Source organism: Falco cherrug, chromosome 8 (genome assembly GCF_023634085.1).
Source record: "Falco cherrug isolate bFalChe1 chromosome 8, bFalChe1.pri, whole genome shotgun sequence".
In the NCBI taxonomy this organism is placed as follows: Eukaryota; Metazoa; Chordata; class Aves; order Falconiformes; family Falconidae; genus Falco; species Falco cherrug.
In genome coordinates, this window is record NC_073704.1 from 52,351,410 (window position 1) to 52,374,709 (window position 23,300).

General features: G+C 40.1%; 1 protein-coding gene across 1 annotated transcript in view; it reads left to right on the forward strand.

The window, feature by feature from the left end:
* Positions 1-23,300, forward strand: part of ATP10B (ATPase phospholipid transporting 10B (putative)) — a 60,539-nt gene that overhangs the window by 16,658 nt on the left and 20,581 nt on the right. Inside the window, exons 4-10 of the mRNA XM_027815956.2 lie at positions 2,296-2,500; positions 5,731-5,816; positions 8,464-8,570; positions 12,192-12,323; positions 14,793-14,920; positions 16,059-16,311; positions 17,204-17,439. Of these exons, the coding sequence (XP_027671757.2) occupies positions 2,296-2,500; positions 5,731-5,816; positions 8,464-8,570; positions 12,192-12,323; positions 14,793-14,920; positions 16,059-16,311; positions 17,204-17,439 (1,147 nt within the window). The remainder of the gene's footprint in view (positions 1-2,295; positions 2,501-5,730; positions 5,817-8,463; positions 8,571-12,191; positions 12,324-14,792; positions 14,921-16,058; positions 16,312-17,203; positions 17,440-23,300) is intronic.

Genomic DNA, 23,300 nt, shown 5'->3' on the forward strand with positions numbered 1-23,300 from the left:
ACCTTTGTACTGTAGGAAATTGTTCATTTTACAGCTGCAGCTGAACAGTTCTTTTAGGAAAAGAAAATGTGTTTCTTTGCCAAGTTCCATGCTCATTGGGAGAAAGGGGCAGTCTGTCCATCCAAACGCAGGTTTGGGCTCCTAGCAATTCCTGAACTGTAGTCCCTGGGCTAAGTAAGCCTTTTCCTCTGATCTGAAAGAGGTCATTTAGCTTTTCTGACTCACCATCCCCTCTGTAATTAGTGAATGGGAAGAACCTGAAGCTTTGTAATGTATGTTTTGTAGGGAAATATTGAAAAGCTATTACAACTCTGTGATTTCTGTGGCTTACTTTTGCTCACCTGGTTTCTTCAGGCTGATGTGGAAGACAGCCAGCTGGGCAAGGCACCTTCTATAGCATTTTACAAGCAAAAAAAGTCAGAAGTGTCTATAAACTTCAGAATTCTACAAGAACTGACATACAGAGAGGTAGGATTGCCCTGCAGAAGTCATACCAAACATTATATTTAAATTATACACAGCATCCAAATGTCTAGGAGAGCAAGACAAGCCACCTACTTGTTCTAATCTGCTTCTGTACTCTCAATTTTATGTTTTAAACAAAGGAAGTTCTACCTAGAAAGTGTTTGACACGGGGAAGATTCACAGTTACTTAGTAGATTATCTGTGCTAACATTAATATTTACTTTGTAGAGCTATAAAAACTCAACATGCACCTGCTTAAGTATTTTTCAAAGAGAAATTTATGAGGATTTTTTTGAAATGCATAGCAACATCAAATTAACTTACAAAAAAACTCTGTCCTCTGTTGCTGAACAAAAGAAAAGAGGACATAGAGACAACTGGAGTCAGACAGAAAGAAGAATGAAAAATTCAAGAAGGAAAACGTAATGTAAGAAGGAAAACATTGCTACGATACCATTATTTAGTAAAAGCCTCACATCTAATGTTAAAGGGATTTAAATAGGTTGTGGGCTTTTCGTTTGAATAAAAGAATGGATACCACTGGGAAGTGAACAGAATTTAACTGGGTGCATGACCTTTGCAGGAAGGTGTTACTCCATGTTGGTTTACAGATAAGGCTATCAGCCCAGCGCAAGGGCTCGCCCAGCAGCACCGTGGCACTGGGCTGTGCAGAGGGCTGGGAGCAGGCGAGCAGGGAGCTGCCTTTGCCTTGGCTCTGAAGCAGCGCTTGGCTGTGTACTCTGTACTGCAGTAAGACACTTTATTTGCCATACAGCTCCTCCCCTTCTCCTGATATTAACGCTTAATCAAAAGACAATATTCTTCAGGCAATAGATGAGGATGATTAAAAAGTTAAGCAAAAATGAGTCTGAGTCATTACAAAAACCCTTTTTCTGTCTGTCTGGTAAAGTATCACAAGTATTTTCCCTCTTACAGAGCAAGGCATAGGATGATTCAATTATTCGTACTGAAAAGTTTATTTCCCCTTAAAGAGGTAGAGGAACCAGGCCATTGTTGCCCGTGCAGTTTTTCCATTAACTAATTTTAAAGCTTATTGTGCAGTTTTCAGTTTGTTTAGATGATTAAGAGCAGTTGAAGGATCACATACTGAATATGTAATGTCAAAAAAAGTTTGCCATTTCCTGAAGCAATGAGCACTGGTTCGTTGATGAAATGGTAATTTATTTCCTTGCACACTATAGGCTCTTTTTCCTCTTGGTTTTTTTTTTTTTTCTTATTTAGAAACTCTTTGTTTCTTAGCCTAATTTTTCCATTAAACTTGGCCTCTAGTTGCATCTTTTCTGTTCTACCTTTTGAAGTTCTTTCAGTGTGCTAAGCTAAAGATTTGTAATAACCTTTTGAGAGTTACAAACTGGAAAGAACTGGAGCAAGTGTGGCTGAGATATCAGTTTGCTTATTTCAGGGTCTATATGCTCTTGTGGGAAAGTATCTGAGAAATAGTCACATAGTCAAAAACCAATATATTTTTTTTTATGAAATCCCTAAATTTCTTTAAAACACCCCTGTTAACCAGAACAGCTTTCTATATTTTGCGGTGGAGATTATAGGGTTAATGCTAGAATGAAAGAGAACTTTTATTTGTAGTTTCTTTTTACCCTACATGAAGTTTTTATTTGAATGTGATATACGGTGAAGTTGATACTATGAAAGCGTCTAAATCCTAAATTTCTAGTTGTTGCTCTGTGTCTTAAAAAAATACAGCAATGTGCCATCACCCTTCTGGTTTCCTTTTTTTTTGAAGCCACACTAAGCAGGAGGCCTGCCTTTCTAATGTCACTCCTCAGCCATGACATGTTTTTAATGCAACAGGGAAGAACACACTTATGTCGAGAAATGCTGGAAAGATGTCCGTGTGGGGGATTTTGTGCAGCTGCAGTGTAACGAGACCATCCCAGCTGACATCCTGCTGCTGTACTCCTCCGATCAGAACGGGATCTGTCACTTGGAAACTGCCAACCTCGACGGGGAGACCAACCTTAAACAACGACAGGTCGTGATGGGGTTCTCCAGCCAGGTAGGTCTGGCGGGAATGGAGCCCACTGCTGGTCTGCGCCCGTTGGGACACAGCTCTAGCCATGAAGTGCACCAGTTCGGATGGGCTGATACAGCTATGAAAGCGTTTTGCTGTTGGAGCTACCACCCTGTACGGAAAGCAGCAGTTTGTCTGTAGAAGAATGAAGCTGAGTTAATTAGGATTGATAATATACAGCTGTGGGTTGGCTTCAGGGGCGGTGGGTTGGCTGATGTAGATAAGGTGCAGCTGTGGCTGGTTCTGTTAAGGGGTTGAGAGCCAATGAAGAGAGGCAGCCGAGGGAGAAGCAGAGAGTGCCCTGGATGAGGTAAGACGGCAGCAAAGGGACTGGTATGAAGAGTGTGTTGGTACGAGATGGTAAAGGACCTTGCTGCAGCTTGATAGTTTGGAGAGTGCTGCAACAATTGGATGTTAATTAACCCAGCTTCATTCTTCTACATTTGTCCTGAAGTATTTTTGTTATTCTGGCTCAGGGATGGCTGTATAAAAAGGAAGATTAGGTCAGACAGTAGCTGTTTGCAGCAAAGTGCATCAGCAGATGCTTCACCAGCACCACACAGTACCACCGTTCAGGACAGCAGCAGGTTTGTCCTATGTGTAAGTCATCTGTACCCCACAGGTGATCACAGCACACAGCGCATCCCACAGCAAAGTCACTACTACTGAGTGAATTACTCCGGCACGGAAACTGGAAGAGAGCTCATGGCCCTCCTTCCAAAGTGGCCGCAGGCTTCCTTATGGATTTTGCTTCTCTGTTGCAGCTCAGGTGCCACTGCTGGTTCTCTAGGCAGATGGATGTATGGCAGTTCAGCTAGGAACTGCTCGAAGGCATGCTAAGTTGTAATGAAATAAGAAAATCTTTTATAGGAGTATAATAAGCAAGTGAATAGGAACTCAATGTACATTAAAATATGAAAAGTTCAATAAAAATAATGTTTAACATCAGCTTGATTGTCAGCAGAGGTTCAGTTTGAATGCTTAAAATCACTATTTTTTCCCCATAGGCTGTATCATTCCCTTTTTACAAATGCTTTACTGGTATATTCTGGTGACTCATGTTTGATAAGCATGAAGTAAACGAGAAAATATGGTTTAGGGAGAGTTGTACTTGTTACATTTTGAAATGTAACTTTTCAAATACATGAGGGCAGTTTTTCAAATAGCACAGAACAACTTTCAGGAGTTGCAGCATGTGACGAGGAACATTTTGTTCCATTGGAATCACTCCAGCAGCCAGGAAATCAAAAAACCTGGCAGACAGTTCTAGGAATCACATCCATTTATTTAGCCATCAGTAGCAGTGCCATTAGGAAAACCTTTTGGGGTTATTGGTGGGTGGGTTACAGTTGCCCGCAGGCAACCAGATTTATTAAATAAAAGAACATCGTTTCCATAGCCAGCTGTGGTCAGGTACTGTACCCAGAGTCACTTGCTCTTTGTCCAAATGGAAATCACTTTGCAAGCAGAATTAAGGGCTTTCTCATGTGTATGCCATACTATAAAACATAACTTTTCCAGTGCTTTCCAATGATGATTAGGAAAAGGGGCTTTCCCTGAAAATTTCTTAATATGTAGAGATTTAGCAAAAAAAAAATAAACTGGCTGCTTAAAAAGAAAAAACAAAAATACTGCATTTGTGTCCCACAGTCACAGTTTACGCATTAGGTTTTGTATATTTGCTGTTAGAGGAAGACGGAGTGCTTTGCTATCACACAAAATGCAAACTTTTGCCTCAGTTGTTTATAATATGCAGAAGTCTTGCTTTAAATCAGAAAATCCCCACGTGCTGAATTATGCTCCAGACTGCCTATTCGTGGGGTTTTTTTCTTTAGACTTTGAGTTGTTATTTAAATAAACTATGCCTAGAAGTGTTTATACTTACGAAGTCTTGTTACACTGGCAGAGTGCAGTGCAGTTCTGACCGTGGTGATGGCCGTGCTCAGGAAGGTCAGAGCTTGAAGAGTCACCTATATTACCCTGTTATTTTAAGGTATTAGTGTCAACAGTTTGTTGGCTAAAAAAACCCAGTGTGCCAACTTCTTCCTTGTTCTTTGACCTTTGTTTAGTCCTGTGATTTATATGCTGCATAAAACTGATTCAGATTTAATTGTGTCTATAAAGTGCGACTCTTCAAGGAGGGAGGAAAATATGTATGAACTGGCCTTAGTTCTTTGGTTTAGGATGCGCTTAGGAATACCGAATTCACCTACCTGTAAAAGACTGAGAGGAAGCAATATTATTTTTTTTTCCTTTTATGCCATTTTCTGACTTGAATTTTCAAATGTAAAATTCTTGTCATCAAAAGAAAAAAATTTTGAGAGAAGAATCATCCTTCTCTACTCCTTTCCAGCTAGAAGCCTATTAGTCATCTTTGTTTAGTAACGAGCCCTCCAAGTGCCTTTTGCATCTTCCTGTTCTCCTGTTGTACAAGTATTTCTAGCACAACCAAATACGTGCCGATTTTTCTGTTCAGTCCATGGAGTTGAACAAGATTCAGTGGAGATAAATGATATCTCTTAAAAGAGATTCTGAAAATATTCAGCCATGTGATTCAGAAGGTATACAAAATGCCCTTATATTCATCAAGCTTTTATATTTTCTCCAATTTTTTTTTTTTTAGATCAGACTTCCTACTTGCTTGTACCTAGATTATATTTATGTATTTTTTGTTCATTTTGGGGTGAGTTTTGTTTTGTTTGCTGTTAGTCTTGGTTTTAGTCTTATTTGAATGTGATGCATTTATTCAAATGTGTGGGCTCTTATTTTATGGTTATACCATCCTGGCCAGTGACATAACTCCCCTAACATATTTCAAAATCCTGATAAATCCTGAAATCATTTTCATTTGAGCTTGCTTTTGGTTGAAGGCTGTTTTTCTTTCATAAATAATTTGAACTATTTGTTACATTCACTTTAAATAAAGACATATGTTTTCACTAATTTGTATCTGTGATGTCTTGTCCAGTACACAGCATTTTCTTCATTTAATTTAACCAGTTGTTAATCCAAGAGAGGAAAATCTCAGATCTTCAGTCGGCCCCTCTGAAGCTTTGCTTCAGGCTGAATGAGCTAAACTCCTTCTGCCTCTCCTTGGAGGGCAAGAGCTTCAGCCCCCTACTATCCTGGTAGCCTATATTGAGTTGCTCTTAGTGTTCAGCATGTTAAATACTCATTGGGTTTACCACTCATTCTCAATGTGTTTCCTCTTGCAGAATACTTTCTTCGAACCTGAATCTTTCCAAAACACCATCATCTGTGAAATGCCTAACAATGATCTCAATAAATTCAAAGGGTACATGTAAGTATCTGTTATCCATAAATGCATTTTGTAGCTGAACTTGAATATTTCTCTTGGAGAAAGTGGATGGAAGGAGCATATTTTGCAGAAATTGCTGGATGTCACTATTCCTGGATTCAGAAGTCAATGTAAAATGTAGACTGGAACCTGTGTTTTGATGCAAGGCAAAACCAAGGCTTGACATTGAATTTGTGGTTGTTTAATACAAATGGTTCTCAAAAGGCTTCAGCTCTTTTCAGAATTCAGACAAACTCATTTATGTTTGACCTGAGGGTTAGGCTAGGCTAGATTGTAAATCTAAATCCTTCCTAATGTTTAGAGATATTCAGCTGCATGGCTCTAGATTCTTCATATTTACGGCTACAGGGAAAAGGTAACCAGGATCTAATAAACAAATCAGATTTTCTTCTTACAGCTAGAAAAAGCAAGCAAGCCAGCAAAAATCATACCGAACCAATGTATTAGACTACTATAAAAAAGTGTTTGGTGATTTTTTTATCAGTGTAAACCTATGTATGTAAGGAAAAAGCCACATCCTCTGCTTTTTATGTTCTTTCTCCAATCGTATAATTCTGGCACAGGCATAACAGGGAAATCTATACTAGCAAATTCACCAGATCTAAGTCCATTCCCTTGCTATAAGGCAAATTTGTATAGCATGGCTCATGTCTGAAAATTCTCTTACACTCCAGTACAGGGCAGCTGTTTCCCAAGATCTCTTCATATTTCGCTGGTCCATGCTGATTCCCATCCCACACCAGAGAATGGCGGGGAATACCTGCTGCCCCACACTGAATGCATGCCCCACGTTATACAAATAATCTAACTGTACGCATGCGCCAGCATCCCTGCCCATGCCCCAGCTCTGTTAACTTTATTAGTAGCTAAACTAGGAGTTAGCATCTCTGCAAGAACGCAGTGAGAGTGTTGTACCTGGAGTAGCTGCAAGTGCCCAGATCCTCTGCCACGAGTAAACAGAGAGTTCTTGCCCATTAGCACTTATTGTGCTTAATCTGATTTTGAGAATTTCTGCCCTGTAAGAGTGATGCCTCTAATAGCAGTGCCATTTCCCCTCTACTGTGATATCTTAAAAGGGAAAATCACTGATCACTGGCTGTGGTTTCTGGCTTTGAGGACCACTGGGTATAATCTAAATTGGAGCAATCCTGCCAATTAGCCTGCTGTAATATGGCAGAAGAGCACTGAGATTATAGAAATGTAGGTGATATGTCACAAGAAAACATACACAAAAACACACCCTTAGGACCCAGGACTGAATCAAAATCTTAAAACGCCTACTGAAAGTCTCTAACAGAAATGCCTATTATCTCACCTGCTTGGTGGAATATGGAATTAGCTGCCTTTCTCTCCCTGCTTCAGGAGTAGATGCAAGATTTTGCCATTGAAAATTACCTACTACCAATGGAGTTTCTGTCTTTGGTCTGCTGGTTTTTGAGCTGTTTCGTAAACATGAAATACTTGAAGCATGTTACATTTTTTTCAAAGATCCCTTAATGAATTATTGAGGCTCTGTTGCCTTGCTGTAAAAGAGTAGCAGTGCTCTCTCTGCTAAGAAAGAACTTTATGACATCCATCTGACATGCCTGACCACAGAAGATTCTGCTCCAAGGGACGCAAGAAGGCTTCTGTTAAATAAGTTCACCAAGGCTGAATCTATATTCCCAGAAAAAAACAGGTTTCTGGCATTACTTTTTACAACTACCAGCTGTAGGTTGTTGGCACCTAAACCTTTGCACTTGCGTAGTTTGATGTCATGTAATCATGTGCAGCTGCACATAGACCAGGACTGTGCCTGGCCCTGAGATAGCACCTAACCTTGCCCTCCATTTAAGTGATACTGCAGTTTACTGGTGAATGAAATGCTAAATAGAAATTAGCAAAAGCTACATATTCTAGAAAAAAAAAGGTTTCTGATGCTGATATTTACATAACAGAACCAGATGGAGTGACAAGTGAAAAATCTCAGCTTTGGTAAAGATCTCGGGAGGAACCTACCAGAGTATATAATAAAAACTGTGAGCAAAAGTAGTTTTATGCTTTCATTTTCAGAGGCAACTAATGAATTGCCTGCCTCATGGAACACTGAGCTAATAATTTCCATTAAGTTTTCATTGGTCTGTTCTGCTGTGCGATGGGATGTCTTCAGCCAGAATGAAGTGTCTTCCATCCAGCGTGAGTGAGGAAACTGTTCGAGTGAACTGAAGTGTGCAGAGACAAGAAGCCCTTTGGTGGCTTGACAGAGAGACAGGCTCCTGCAGGGTGCAGGTGTATTCATCTGAATCTCTACCAGCAGGCAAACCCTGCTTAGCTTTCTAAAATAATTTCATCTGAACGAAGTCGCATAATGTATCTTGGCTTCTGAATCTGCCAGAGAAGGTGCCAAGTGAAAGCCAAACTTGCTTTTTACTGACATCGTGAAACACACACCATGCAAGTGGTCGTTAAAAGAGATTCTTGAACTTCTCTGTAGCTTCTTACTGGAGTCTTTATTGAAGCTGAGGGAAATACAAGGAAAACAGGGTTTTCACAGTTGCTTGATTTTAACTTGAAAGAGACATGCACACAAAAATTTATTTTAATGCTGTATTAGAACAGCAAAAGGCATTATTTATTTTCTTTCTTCTAGGGAGCAGCCAAATCATGAACGGGTTGGTTTTAACATTGAAAGCCTCTTGCTTCGTGGATGTACAATCAGAAACACTGAGGCTGCAATAGGAATTGTTATATATGCAGGTAAGATGTACTTTCTATATCTAGGTAAACATAGAATTTCTCTGTAAATATCTTTAAGTGTAGTCTAATATTGCACCACAATTTCACACTTTTTTTTAAGAACTTTTTTTTAAAGAACTGGTAGTGCATGGGAAAATGACATAACTTTTTTAAAGTAAAGGTATTACTTATCCAACTCCAAAACCAGTAAGTCCTGTGCTGGGTCTCTGGAAAGTGACACTATCCTTGTGTATGTCAAGTGTCGTGTTGTCTTTGTAATATCTTGCAAAAATATCCAGACAAGTGAAAAATTGCGAAGGTGAGTTTAACTCTCAGCTCTGCAGTTCTGATTATAGTACTAATTCCATCTGGCATAAAATCTACATGGCTGCCCTTAGGGAGGTCTCGCGGGCTCCTCGGGGTAGAAACTGGTGCAGCTGAAGATATAACAAGCAAAAAAAAAATGAAAAAATATAAATCACAAAGCCAAGCTCTGCCAGTGCCAGCACACAGGAGGCAGTGAGAACAGCAGCTGGAGGTGACAGAAGGGGCAGCCGCAGCGCAGGTTTGTGCTGACATAGACATAGTGTGTCCATGCAACCGTGAATTTCATGCAGCAGAGACATGAACTAAGCAAGACAGTGTCAGTGCCCAGATCAAATGCAGCGGTGCCAGGTTCAGCAGTGGGTCAGTTCAGCTTTATCTCAGCATCTTTTACTGTTGGAGTGCTACCACTGTTTCTGCTCAGTGAGAAAGATTTATCAATGGCTTTTCCAGCTTTGCCCTCTTTTGCTTCAGCTAGAGTGTATCAGCCAGCCTTTTTATTTGTAGATTAAATAAAAGTAAATTTAAATACAACAATTAATCCTGTTATTGGTTATTCTTATCTTTCCTGTAGAGTCATGTCACCTGTTTTATGTCTAATCAGCAGCAAGGGGTTCAGGGCTGATCCACCCAAAAGAAAAGAGAAGTCACCATCTTTGCAAAAGTCATTTAGTTTAGATTAATCTCCACAATCCAGGTTATTATACCTGACAACTGACTGGTTTATGTCACTACCGCAGAAGTAGACTCTAAATGTCTGTAGCTCCATATGTTTCCAAAGTAGCTTTCGCTTGGTGGGTCTTTCGTTGCCTGTCCCTCTGAATACCCCATGTAAGGATGGTGCACACCAGCCAGAGGAGAGCCAGAGCCAAACTCATCACTCATTTTTTTGAAGTAACTACTATATAAAAATCTCTGTAGGGATCATTCCCTGTGGAATTGGAGTAACTTGTCTTCCCTTCTCCTATTTTTTATTGGGAGATTTTTTAGGATTAGGATTCCTATTTTTCTTCTCTTTAGTCAGTATTTCCCAGTACGTTCCTTTGCCCACCAGCACAGATCCTAATGTGGATCTCTGTAATGCTGCTTAAGCTGCTAGTAGCAAAGGTTGGAGTTTTAAAGTTGTTCTCCAGATATGGTGTCTTCAATCTGAGTAAGTCTTCAACTCAGTTTCAAACTGACATCTTATTGTTAATGTCAGCATAAAAGTTCATTTTTTTATTCTAAAATTAGACTCACTTGAGATGGTATCAGCTTAAATTCTATGGTTCTTTGAAACTGATTATAGTCTGGCTTGTAATTACGGTCTGTGACCTTTTCTGAACAATAAAGATCAGTCACATAGTAAGATGGCACACTGTCCATTTTTGTAACTTTGTTACTCCTTGAACTTTGTAATGGAAGCCTTTGTCAGGAGTACAGCCATCACTTAATGGGATTGTTAGCCTGTGCAGGTCTCGTTTGACCCAAATATGATTATACTTTTCATGGCTACCCAAAAGTTTCTGCACAAAGCAATAGCACTAATGCACAAAAACCTCCTTCCCGAGCAACAGCCAGTGTAGTTTCCTCATGGTGACAGAGACAGCAGCAAGAATTAAATGCTTATATTAAAGTACCGGAATAAAGTTCTAGAGAAGTCCATCAGCATCTAGAAATAGAGAGACTGGTAGTAGTGGGGTGGTAGATGAGGTGCTGTGTTGCATAGTTTATTCCTCTTATTTCTGATATTCTATTTCTTGCGAGGGGATCTCTGTATGACAGATGCGTCCTTTTCCTGTTGGTCAGCTGAAGGGAATGATAGGCTGATATTTGGAAAGAAACCTCTTCCCATTTTCTTCCTGAAATAAATTCATCAACATTTCTTTAAGGGTTTTCTGGGAGGGATTAAAGGCTTTTGTCTTGTTTTGTTTTCAACACAAAACATTCCATTAACCCTGACATGAAAGAAAAGTGAGGAACAAGGCTCCCACAGCTGCTGGAGGACCAAGCGTGGGCAGCAGTGCCCTCCTCTGCTGTGTAGCTCGGCCGTTAGAGCGTTTGTCCACCAAAGGGAAGGCATGGGGTTTGTTCTCAGTTCTGCCTGTATGGAGCAAACATACATCTCCTGCTTCACAAGTTGTACCCTGAGTACCTGACTCTGTGGAACGAGTGAGTACTTACATAGACATGAGTTGGAAAGGAAGGAGCGCTGGTAGTATAAACTGGTCCCACTGACATAGCTCCAGGTTGTGTAAATAATTACATATTCACTGGAATAGGAAGTCAGGAGTCCCAGCTCTTGGGTGAATGTCCTGAACATAAGGCTGGAGAGTAATTTTCTCTCTTGCTTTCCTCCTCAATTAATAACCTTTGATGTAAACCTGGAATGAATCCAGCAGGCATGATTGAATCACACCTAACTTTCAGCTTTTGGTTCAAATCACTCCCCTAGAGGAACCAAAAATGTAGCTTGGAAAACAGTCCCTCTCACACTCATCACGCACATACAAATGAAAACTAAATACAAGTCTGCAGGGTTTGTATTTTCAGGGAAAAGGACTGTAGAAATAAACAAAAGATTCCATTTCATATAGCAACAGATGGTATCCAGATATCCCAATTGTGGAGCCACAGTTTAGATAACATTAATAGAACAGAAAACCAATTTCTGCTTCTTGGCTTTTTACAGCACTTCTCTTTTTCCATCACAAATATACCAGCTCAATTCTAATTCAGCAAGTTTTAAGGGTTGGGGTTTCTTTATTTCTTGTCCTACCGTTTTCTTAGCACTTTACAACCACATAGCAAAAAACTTAGTAACATTAGCGTCTTTCACTGCTGGATCTGACATGTTGGAGTTTATTTAAGTTAATACATGAAATGTGTTTAGTGGCTTTTAAATAGCTGCTGAAAAATACTCAAATGTAGGTTTCACAAATCTGTATAGCACCTAATCAAGTTGCTTGTAAAATACAGAAGTAAAATATTATTGTTCTTTTTCTTTTTATTCTCACATATTCAACAGATTTGGCTGTTCAATATTTATATAAACCTTTTGATCCTCCTGAATCTGCTGTCTTTGGGAGAGTAAAATGTATATGACAGCTGCAATCTGTAACGTACTAGAGGTCTGTAAACCTCTAGATTTAGTCTCTGATCTATTCTGCTATTCAATGAAATGAGAAGATGGGCAACAACATTACTAAATTAATCTAGAGTTAAAGTAACATTAGTCATGAGCATCCTGCTCTCATTTTTTGAGAGAAATACTTTAAATTAAAAAATCAAACTACAGAATATTACATAAACATGATGATATTTGTTTGTGTTTTGCAGGTCATGAAACTAAAGCCATGCTAAATAACAATGGTCCTCGTTACAAGCGCAGCAAGATAGAGCGACAGATGAATATGGATATTTTCTTATGTGTGGGCCTCCTGTTTGTGATGTGTCTTGTTGGAGCCGTAGGTATGAATCACCAACAAAAATCTTTTTCTGTTTCATTGCTTTTTTCTAAATGGTTGTTACAACTGATTTTATAGACACGAGTGAGATCAGATCTAGAGCTGAATGCTCTTGGGGTCTTTAGGCTCCTCAGCCTTTCCAATAGACAAGTTAAAATGGCAAATCTGAGCAATTCAGTTGGAAGAAAACTCATCCATGGCCATAAATATTTCAGTTAAGATCCATCTCCACTGTCGTAAAATATGTGTAAAGCAAGCAAGTGAAAGCCATAGGGTTAATGCATCATAGGGATCGGTACTTGCCAACTGAAGTCTGCTTCCTGAGTAGATGTTTGCTCCTTGTGTCTAACAACAAAGGTAAAATGATGAAGCTTTACCTTCATTTCAGTAACACCTTCCCCTAATATGTTCAGGAGCATATGTTCAGAGCTAGCCAATCTACAACCCATTAGCTGCACATGGCTAATTCATCCAGTTTACAGCCTCCACAGCTATCTTCCTTCTGAAAAGCCCCTTTACAGCAGGCTGTGAGATGGATTAATTGTTTAGGTAGGAATAGCCTGCATTTTTCTGGGATCCTTGTGAGGAAGCACACTTGAATATAGTTAACTGGGGTTAGCGGATCGATTGCTAATCTCAAAAACATCATCTTCACTGCATGTAGGCACCTGCTTGCCTTCCAGCTCTGATTGCAATCTGTCCCAGGAAGGACAGGATTAATAGGATCTCATAATCCTGAGGAAAGGGCCAAATTTTAAGCCTGCTGACTTTTGAACGGGTCACAGCTTTAAAGAGATAACAGAGGCTCCCATAAGCGCTTTGTGTTCAAAGCCCCTTTTCTTTTTAATCGGTTCCATATTGGTAATAACTTGCTTAGTGCTACTGCTCTGATTTAGTTTTGTAGTGACAAAGTCAAACCCTGTGGCCCTGTCAAGTTTTCCTGAACCCGCTCTGGAGGCATACGTTGTGACACACCAGACAGCCATCAGTGTAATACCATTAGAAATCAGGTTCATCCAGAAAAGATGAACAGTTGAACGGACTTGATTGCTTTTTTAATTTTACTGCTTCATGTTGCAGTGGGCTTTTTTGGCATAGAAACAGGATCTCAGCTTGACAGCTGAGCTCTGTGTGATGGAGAGAGGGACTTTATTTTCATTGTTCCCTGGCTGCTGTCATGTAGATTTAGAGACTTGTCTTTGTCTGGTGTGTAGGGACCCTTGAGTAATAAAGTCCTTTAATTTAAGGTTTAAAGTGGTCTCAAATGAAAAAAAATCAGCACTTAAAAAACAGTTTATCTGCTCAGGTTTAAAAAATATAAAATGTTTGTTGTCTTAAGTGAAACATAAACCAGTAACTAGCCTATTAGCTCAAAGTGTCCTGTAGCTCTACCATGAGCTACCATTTTTGCCTTGCAACCTTGCCTGAATGTAGAGTTCTAGGAAGAAATATCACTGCTGGATTGGTTATCAGGATTTTTCTTGCACCCAGTGAAAAACAGGAGTAAGAAGTGGCTTGTGGAGCATAGATGTCCTTGCTCAGATGTGATTGTGGTCTCTAGCAGCCAGAAGATATTGCTGAAATAATTTGAATTCCTTTGGCAGTATTTTAGTAGGCTGGTGTTGCAAAACAACTGCTTGCTTAACTGATGCTAATAGAAGTTTTATCAGAGCTGGACACACAGAGTGGAATAAGAGAAGGTTTTGCATCTGGAGCGATGGTGCTGTGAGGGCGGCTGAATGGTTTGTCCTAGCTGTGTGAGAAGTTTCTGATGCTGTAAATCTAGTAACGTCCTTGAGCAAAGTTTGTTTCGGTAAGGGCTGTATGAAAGGTGGTAAAGTAATCATGATGGGATGTTGTTAAGTCCTGAGGCTTTATTGTAGCAGTGCAATGATATCTACTGATACATAAGACACAGGGGAAAAAGCAGTTCGGGGGTATGACTTAATTGAAGGGATTGTAAAAATGAGCTGCCCAGGCTGAATTATAGGGGGTTTGTCAACCCTAACAAAGACAGATTGAAATCAGGAATCGTCAGGAAGTATAAGAAAGATTTCAGTTTGTCTATATAAAAGTTATAAGGTTTCTCTCTAATAGAAAGAGGAAAGGGAGTCTTCATCACTGAGGATTTTTAAAGACAGGTCATAGAGATGGAGTCCTCCAGCAGCAAGACATGGAATGAGGAAAGGTCTATGCAGACCCCAGAGCCCTGGGGGACACCTGCTGAAGGGGAGGTGAATAAAAATATCCATGACCACTTGTTTTTTACTAGCATATCAATTACATGCACGTGCTACAGAGCTCTGCATATACTTTGCAGTCTTCAATAGTTTTACAGCATTGCTTGAGGACTGTTGCTTTGGAAATGTTCTTGCTTTTTAATTATCATAGCAGTCCGTATCTGCACATTTCAGAAGCTTTGTTGATTACCTTACTGCTCAACGTATTTCAATATCATATATCATTCCTACAGGGCATGGCATTTGGACTGGAAACTTTTCAGAGCATCCGCCTTATGATGTCCCAGATGAGAATGGCAATTTTCTGTCTCCCATTCTTGGTGGTTTCTACATGTTCTTGACAATGATAATCCTGTTGCAGGTAAAAGACAAAAACCTCTATTACCTCCAAGGAAGAAGCTATTCAAAACTGAGCATAATCGCTAATGGACAATTAATATCAACTAATAGCTGTGCAGTACCTTCTTAATCCTGTTTGAAAATATTGTTAGGAGTGTGTCAAATCATCCAAGTATGAAATAATGTATCTTCTCTTTCTTTTTTTTACCCCTTTCTAACTGCAGATTTTTCTTTCGTGCTGTTGAAACCCCACAAGGATATAGATAGGAAGGACATGTATCTTTAAATAACTCCAGAATCTCTAGCATATGCAACAAAGAGGATGTTTATATCCAAATGTCAGCTTTTTTTTTCCCTGCCTATGTCCAGAATTCCAAAATAAGAATGCCTCTTAACATCCCAGAAAAACAGTGAAACAGAAATTGTCATATTTGCCAGTGGGGAATAATAACTAGGTATGGTTCAGCTGGTTTAGGAAAGAAGCTAAATTAGAAGTAGGATGCTTGTATATCTGTGTCTGATTAAGCCTAATGGGGAGAGAATATTTTATGGGATGAGGGGAAAAAAATCACATTTACTTTTCAGATTTCTTGATGTAACTGCTGAGATTTAAGTGGACAGAATTTCTTTAATATGAATGAAACATAAAGATAACTTTCAGAGCTGCTCAGAGATTCCTTGGGGGATTATTCTTCATTACTGAAACAGAATATTTGTGCATCTTAAGAATTCATTATTATTTCAGGGCAGGGAAGCTAGTGGGTGGGAAGAGTTGCGTGCAAAGTAATTGATTGTGAAACTTTTTTACGTCAAGAGTTAGTCTGTGCTAGTGCAATCTTTCAGTTTCAGGAGGGTAAGAGCCAGCATGCTTCTTAGTTCAGAAAATATGCCTTGTATGAGCATCCTCTGAAAGACCCATCTTTGCATTTCATATTCCAGGGATTCTGTATTAAATTTGTCACTTGTTGTCTCTGTTTATCCTTTGCCATTGTGTGCAGGATTTTTTTTTCTCTCTTGAACCATTATTATTCAATCCTGCAATATGTCTCTAGGAAGGACCGTTTCTTTGGAGATCGTTAGGATACCTGTGCTAGGACGTTGCTGACAGAAGGCATTAAGGCTTGTTTCACTCCTCAATGAGAATTTAAACTCTCTTTCAGGTTTTAATCCCCATTTCTCTTTATGTGTCCATTGAGTTAGTCAAGTTGGGCCAAGTCTTCTTAATTCACAACGACATTGACCTGTATGATGAAGTGGCAGATTTGCCCATACAGTGCCGTGCCCTAAATATTACTGAAGATCTCGGACAAATCCAGTATATCTTCTCAGACAAAACTGGGACACTAACAGAAAACAAAATGGTATTCCGGCGCTGTACTGTTGATGGAATTGAGTTTTCTCATCAAGAAAATGGTGAGAGACCCTTTTCTACACTTGCTTTTCTCTCTGAGCAATTAGATGTTAATTTAAATATTACTGTTTAAATCTACCGAGCCCTCTGACTGAATGCAGAGCTTTGTGGGTTTGTCTCCACTTTGTGGGGGACTCCTGTTCCAGAGATTCAGAAAAGTGAAGGTGTTTCAAATGATTCAGAAGTCAGATGGGAAAGGTTTTCCAGTCCCCTCTGCAGGTATCTCAGGCTTTGCCCTGCGTTCAATACCCACTGAAGCGTGCAGAGAACATTTTCTCTTTTATTTCTAAATGAATGCCAGCCAACCATTTATAAGATCACAGACTGAGTTTAGATAGTAATTAAACACAGTGGGTCCAAAAGTAATTACCATAGTCTTCTGTGTGATATGAAAGGTAGAGCTACAGGTTTCTGTGAGCTGACCCGAGCTGCAGTCTCTCAGCACGGGGTGCTCCGAACCTGGTGGGCTGACTCAGGCCCATTCTTGGTCGCTACTTTCTCTCTCCACATAGTGCAAAGGATTTCATTAAGCTGGCAAGCAGCTTCCAAAAAGACGTTTGTGCTATGTGACAGTAAGCATTAGCAAATTTGTGAATTACCATATTTCACTCCCCTGTTCCGGTCAACTGCAAAATGCAGCTAAAGAGACCGGCCATTAGCAGAAGTCCATAAAAGTGACTGATTGCTTTGAAAACACGTTTTTGTTTTCTTGCAATAATAAACATTGGAGAGTTGGAGTTGCCAGAAACTGAAGCGAATAGTGAAGTTTTTCTGGTGCTGGCTTTTGAGATGTTTTGGCTTTGGTTTGTTTCCATTTTTTAACCACCAAGGAATTCCTCCTGTGCAATGCAAAAACCAGACTAAGAGGTAAGGTTCCATGTTCTCCTTTCACAGCCAGGCGCCTGGAAACCCACAAAGAGTTGGATTTAGATGATGAGGACTTTGCAAAACTTCAACACTTCACTCTTCCTCCCATGAATATTGAGAGATCAGCCACCTATAAGCAGAGGACCATGAGACCTTTAAGGAGGTGCCAGAGTGCCAGGGCTCATTTTCAGGGGCATACAAGGAACAGATCTTTTGGCCGTCGTGACAGCAACCAGTCCCAAGTGGCATTCAGCAGCACCATTGTGAGTACGAACAGGCTGAGCTAGCACGTTTTAAGTTCTTCTTTCTGTTTTATTTTGTGATGGGAAGGCAAGAGGTGGACAGCAGAAATCCAAGCCCTGGTGAAGCTGAGAGAGAGAAGGGGGAGATGGAGCACTGGGGTCCTTGCTTGGGTGTGGGCTGCATTCGGGGGCTGCTGGGGAGGGTTTGGGGACCTGGCACCTCGAGTCAGACGGCAGCAGAAGGGGGGGGGGGGGGGCACAACAGTGAGTTTTTGTGATGGTTGCTTGATAGGAGGAAAAGGCAATTTTGAATTTGGGGTCCGAGCATGTGTCAAAAGACAAATATTGCATTTTTCAAGGCGGGGGGGAAGCAGGACTTCTCACAGAGATAATAGAAATTAAGCTAAAAGGGCTTATCAGGTTAAGGTGTTAAATCCTGAAAGATGCTGAAGAACTTTGTCTTCCTTCAGTAGCTGGGTGGCGTCTGCATCACCTGGAGTGCTGACTTGGAGGTACATGTTCACTTCTTTGCAGTTCAAGGAAAATCTTAGACTGCTGAATTTTAGAACTGAAACTTCCCAAAATCTGACATGACCTAATTGAAGTCAGACTGTTCTTTTCTTGAAAGTTTTTCAAGAGGTATTTCAGACAAGGCTTTTATGGACTCTAGGATAAGTCGAACATTTTCAAAATTAGAATTCTGATTGAAATTAAATGCCTGAAAAACCTTACCAAATCTTGATTTAAATATATATATATATATATATAAAATAAATACAGAGTTCTCTGAACTTTATTTTCTGCAGTTTTTCTTCTTGGCACAATTTTTGACTTGCTCACATTTTTTTGGAGGATGTAAATTTAAGTTTGTTATAAGGCCCTACTTGCTTCATTCAGTTCCTCTGTCACGTAGTGGTATCTGTCAGTACTGCTTCTGCTCTTGGAATATGTGGGTTTGGTCAGTTGTTATCCTAGTATTTTCCAGCCCAGACCTCATGGGATGTTGAGAACCTCTCCGTGGGTTCTTGAGAACCCATGGGTCATGAATTTTGAGAACGTCTTACGGGTCGTGACTTTTGAAGTGTGGAAAAGGAATTTCTTGCCAGTACATTTCCCCAGTTATGTTTTTTACTGCCAGGCCTCTTCATTTTCTTCTATAAATAAACTGCCATGTTTGTGGGTTTTTTTCCCCCACCGTAAAAGCAACATCAAATATCTCCTTTGTAGAGGAAAATTAAGCTGCCTTAGCTGCTAATAGGTATCAATATATCTGGATAAGTTGTTTAACCTGTATGACAAATATGAAGATGTAGTAAAAATGGAGACACCTAGATATTGCCCAGAGCCTGTCCGGTATGTTGATATCCTTCAAATGATGCATAGTAGTATCTTTCTTTACCAGCTAAGCCAATTCCCTATTAATAAAACTTTCTGTGTCTCTATGGCTCCCGCCCCTGGGAACTTCCATCACTTCGGATGCATTTGTACTCTGCTACAAATCTGGACCATCTTGAGTATTCCAGTCATGCAGACAGTATCATGGGCCTGAATGTGTCTCAATAGTCAAAGTTCCTTAAGAAAAATCTATCTTTGAACAATGTGTGAGAAAAGACACAATGACTGCTATCTAACTTAATTAGTTTAAGACTTGCGGGGCACTTCTAGATGAATGGCTGTGCTAAAATAGAAGCATTGAGGTATTCAGTGGCAGGCAATAATTGTTGAGCACAGTATTCTCCACAAAATTGTGAGACTACACTTCTTCAGATCAACAAAATGCAAGAGGAAGAAAAAAAACAACCTGCTTTATGTAAATGTAAAGTCCAAAGGCCAGTACCTGGCATTGTACAATTTGTTGTTATTGGCTTTTTTCTTAGTAAGAGTCACTTTTCCAAGGGTTGATGTGCCAGCCGCATGAAAACTATTTGTGAAAACTGGTAGCCTGAGGTAACAGTAAAATTGAAGAACTTTGCACTGCTGAGAAGACACAGTGGTTTTTGGGTAAGGGTTAGCACAGCATCTGCTATGAGCACCTGCATGTCGGAACTGTTGCCAAGAAAAGCATTTTAAAGTAAGGGGTTAACTTAACAGTATCCTACAAAATGTAGAGTTTAATTGGAAAGTAACTGTGCCAAACAAAAGAGAACCATTTACAAACATCAAATTTATATGTGAATAGCTTTTAAAGGGAAATTATCTATGCAGTGATCACAAAATTTACTTGCTCTCACTCAGCCTTGCAGGAATCCATGATAAGCAGGTTGCATATGGTATTTTAAGTGCATTTCTACAGTGGTAACCGATTGTGCCTGTGAATCAGCATGTTTGAACTTTGTCTCAGTATTCTGAGCAGATCTGCAATTAGGAAGCTCTGCAGCTATAGAATGTATTTCAGCCCGCCTGTTAGGGAGAGTGTTCTCTGCTTGACAAGTTTTGATGTTTTGCTGAAATCCAAGAAGCTCTTATCAATTAACATGTTCATTTCAGTGTGTCTCTGAGATAGAGATGAGGATGATGGGGTTTTCATGGCATTTGATAAAGTTAATTAAACCAGAGCCTGCAGATCCTAGAAGAATAACTACATTTATTCCTTGCCTTTTCTGAAGTAAAAGTAAAACGGGTATGACGCAGAGCCCGACTCCTGTGGTTTTGCTCTTTCCAGTATTTTTGTCTACAGTCTTCACGGTCCATGGCAGTTTGTGGAGCCTCGTTACATACAATTTATGCACTTCATCAGAAATGATGCATCCTATGTCCACTTGCAGCTTCAAAAAAAGCAATGGCAAGGTCCATCCAGTGGGAAGGAACTTGACAAAGTCTTAAACAACTGAAAAGCAAATTCCTAGCTTATTGTCAGCAACCACACTTATTGCTGCTCTTACTAAACATAAACACAAAGCGACAGAGATCTACCTGTTAACAGTTACACTTGCAAAATTAGAGACTGAGCTGAACAGAACTGTCTGACCACAAATTCAAGCTATTCTGAAAACTTACAGTTGAGAATTGCTGCCAAGTCTACAAGTGTTTATATTGATACCATAAAAACGTGCAATGTCTGTGTACACCTTAGGGTTTATGTGGAATGGAAAGGAAAGGAGAATGGTGTAGTCATTGCTTCAGAAATCTCCTAGGATGTCTGAGAGAGAGAAACACAGTGACTGATGTATTCATTTCATAAACATTTATGAGAAATCTGGAGGTAGACAGACATCCCAGAATTACAGAAAGGTTGAGAGGGAAAGGGACCTCCAGAGGTCACCTGGTCCAACCCCCCTGCTCACCAGCAGCCAGTTGCCCAGGATCAGGTTCAGATGATTTTTTAATATCTCCAAGGATGGAAGCTTCATAGCCTCTCTGGGCAACCTGGGCCAGTGCTCGGCCACTCTCGCAGTAAGAGTTTCCTGATGTTCAGATGGAACTTCCTGTGTTTCAGTTTGTGCCTGTTGTCGCTTGTCCTGTCACTGGGCACCACTGAAAGAGCCTGGTCCATCCTTTTAGCATGTCCCTTCAGGTACTTATATAAATTTATGACATTCTCCTTCAACCTTCTCTTCTCTGAGCTGAACAGTTGTGGCGCCCTCAGCCTTCCCTCATATGAGAGATGCTCCAGTACCTTGATCATATTTGTGACCCTTTTTTGGACTCCTCCTTTGGTACCCGGAAGACCAGAACTGAGCGCAGTACTGCAGGTGTGGTCTCACCAGTGCTGAGTAGAGGGGTAGGTTCACCTCCCTTGACCTTCTGGCAATGCTTTGTCTAATGCAGCCCAAGGATACCATTAGCCCTCAGCTGCAAGGGCACGCTGCTGGCTCATGTTCAACTCAGTGTCCACCAGGACCCCCAGGTCCTTTTCTACCAAGCTGCTTTCAAGCTGGGTAGTCCTCAGCATGTATCGGTGTTTGGAGTTATTCTTCCCCGGTGCAGGACTTTGTACTTCTCCTTGTCGAACTTCATAAGGTTTCTGTCAGCCCATTTCTCCAGCTTGTTGAGGTCCCTCTGGACAGCGCCAACCCTCTGATGTGTCAGGCACTCCTCTAATGTTAAACAGGACTGGACCCAGTACTGATACTTGGGTTACACCACTTGTCACTGGCCTCCAACTAGACTTTGTGCTGCCGATCACCACCCCCTGGGTCTGGCCATTCAGCCAGTTTTCAGTCCACCTCACTGCCTGCTTACCCAGCCCGAACATCAACAGCTTGGTTATGAGGGTCTTATCGGGACACTTTCAAAGCCCATACTGAAGTCCAGGTAGAAAATATCCACTGGTCATGGACATGTCCATATCTAAAGTATCTAATGCAACTGGAAAAAGAATGGAGTTACCTGTTCTGTCACAGCTTCTGTGGAAACAGAAACTGATTTTCATCCTGCCTGTCTTGCTCTCCAGAGAGACAGCCTTAGCCCAGCTAGAGGACACAATCTCATTTTAGAACCTCAAAGGTGTCATTGGCCAACTCACTGGTTTCTTTGTCTAACTCAGAAGGAGCCAATGCCAGTATACTTTATTATTCTGCTTCCTTATGGCTGCTGCAGCTTCTCAGAGGGAAAAATAAAATCATGTATTATAAAAAAACAGAGCTATGGTTGACAGAAGGACTTAAGGGAAATCAAAATGAGTATGAAAAATATGATAAGCAAATTTGGAACAAGACAGAGAATAAACATTTACTTTGTCTATCTTTAAGAGTTCTTATCATGACAGCACATTTCCTTCTGGATTTAATAATTCCAATAGCACTTTTCTATTATAATTTTGTGAAGATTTCAGTTATCCTACTGTCATTAGGTTTTAGTGCCATCAAGAAGAAATGCTATCAAATTAATGAAGAAATCTTAAAAACTGAATGACACTAACCATTTTATAACATCAGCATTTTCACTAACAACATTGCTAACATTGAAAAGGTGGTAAATTTAACTGATCATCATCATTAGTGCTGTTTAATTTTCTTTTTGTTTGGTTTTGTATATGTTCAGGTTGCTCAATGAGCAGACTTGTTTCTCTGAATTTTTTTGATCTCCTGAAATTCCATAAAACGTGAAAAAGTGAGAAAAAACTTTTCTGATAAATATGGATTTTTTTATTCTTTTGTTTTTAAAACTTGTCTCTGAGGCCACAATTGACGTGACAATTTTCTGTTTTTTCAGAGGAAACTTTTGAGTCCAGAAAGTTTCTGCTGCAGTGGAATATCCATTAGTGCATTGTCATTTTTGTCATGAACTAGTGTCAGATGATCTTAAAGGTCTTTTCCAACTTAAACAATTCTCTTATTCTGTGGAAAGAAATTGGGTGGGATGATGATGGATAGGAGAGGCTGAGATCCGTGTGTAATAATTTGTGGTTCATGGGATTCATTCTAATTGTGCCGGTGCATGAGGAAATTATATCAATAGTTGGGCAAATGGTGAGTGTCTAATCTTTCGTGTTTTGGCTTTATCATAATTCCCAACATAACTGTTTTGACAACTGTGTGTGCACATGTGTTCCTCGTCAGAACTGTCCAGTTGAGCTGTTTGGGATTGTTACACGTACAAAGCACAGTACTGGCAGCAGACACCGGTACCCACAGGAACTGTCTGCTGCAGTGCAATATTGTGAAAGCATTTCTAAAGAACGACAGCTTTAACTTTTCAGCCTCTGAGTTTAAGAGACCTGAGAAGATAAGCAGAAAATCCAGCTTATTCTCAGTATGTATCAGTTTGCTAAAGAGAGGACTGCACCTATACTTCAAACATTTCCCCATACATGAAATAAAAAGGCATGAAAAGGCTGAACCAGAGAAGCCAGAGCCTCGACAGCAGAGAAACTGCAAAACCTTGTTCTGTCTTCGGACTGCTGAAAAATGAGCAGTAGATTTATTTGCAATTATGAGGAT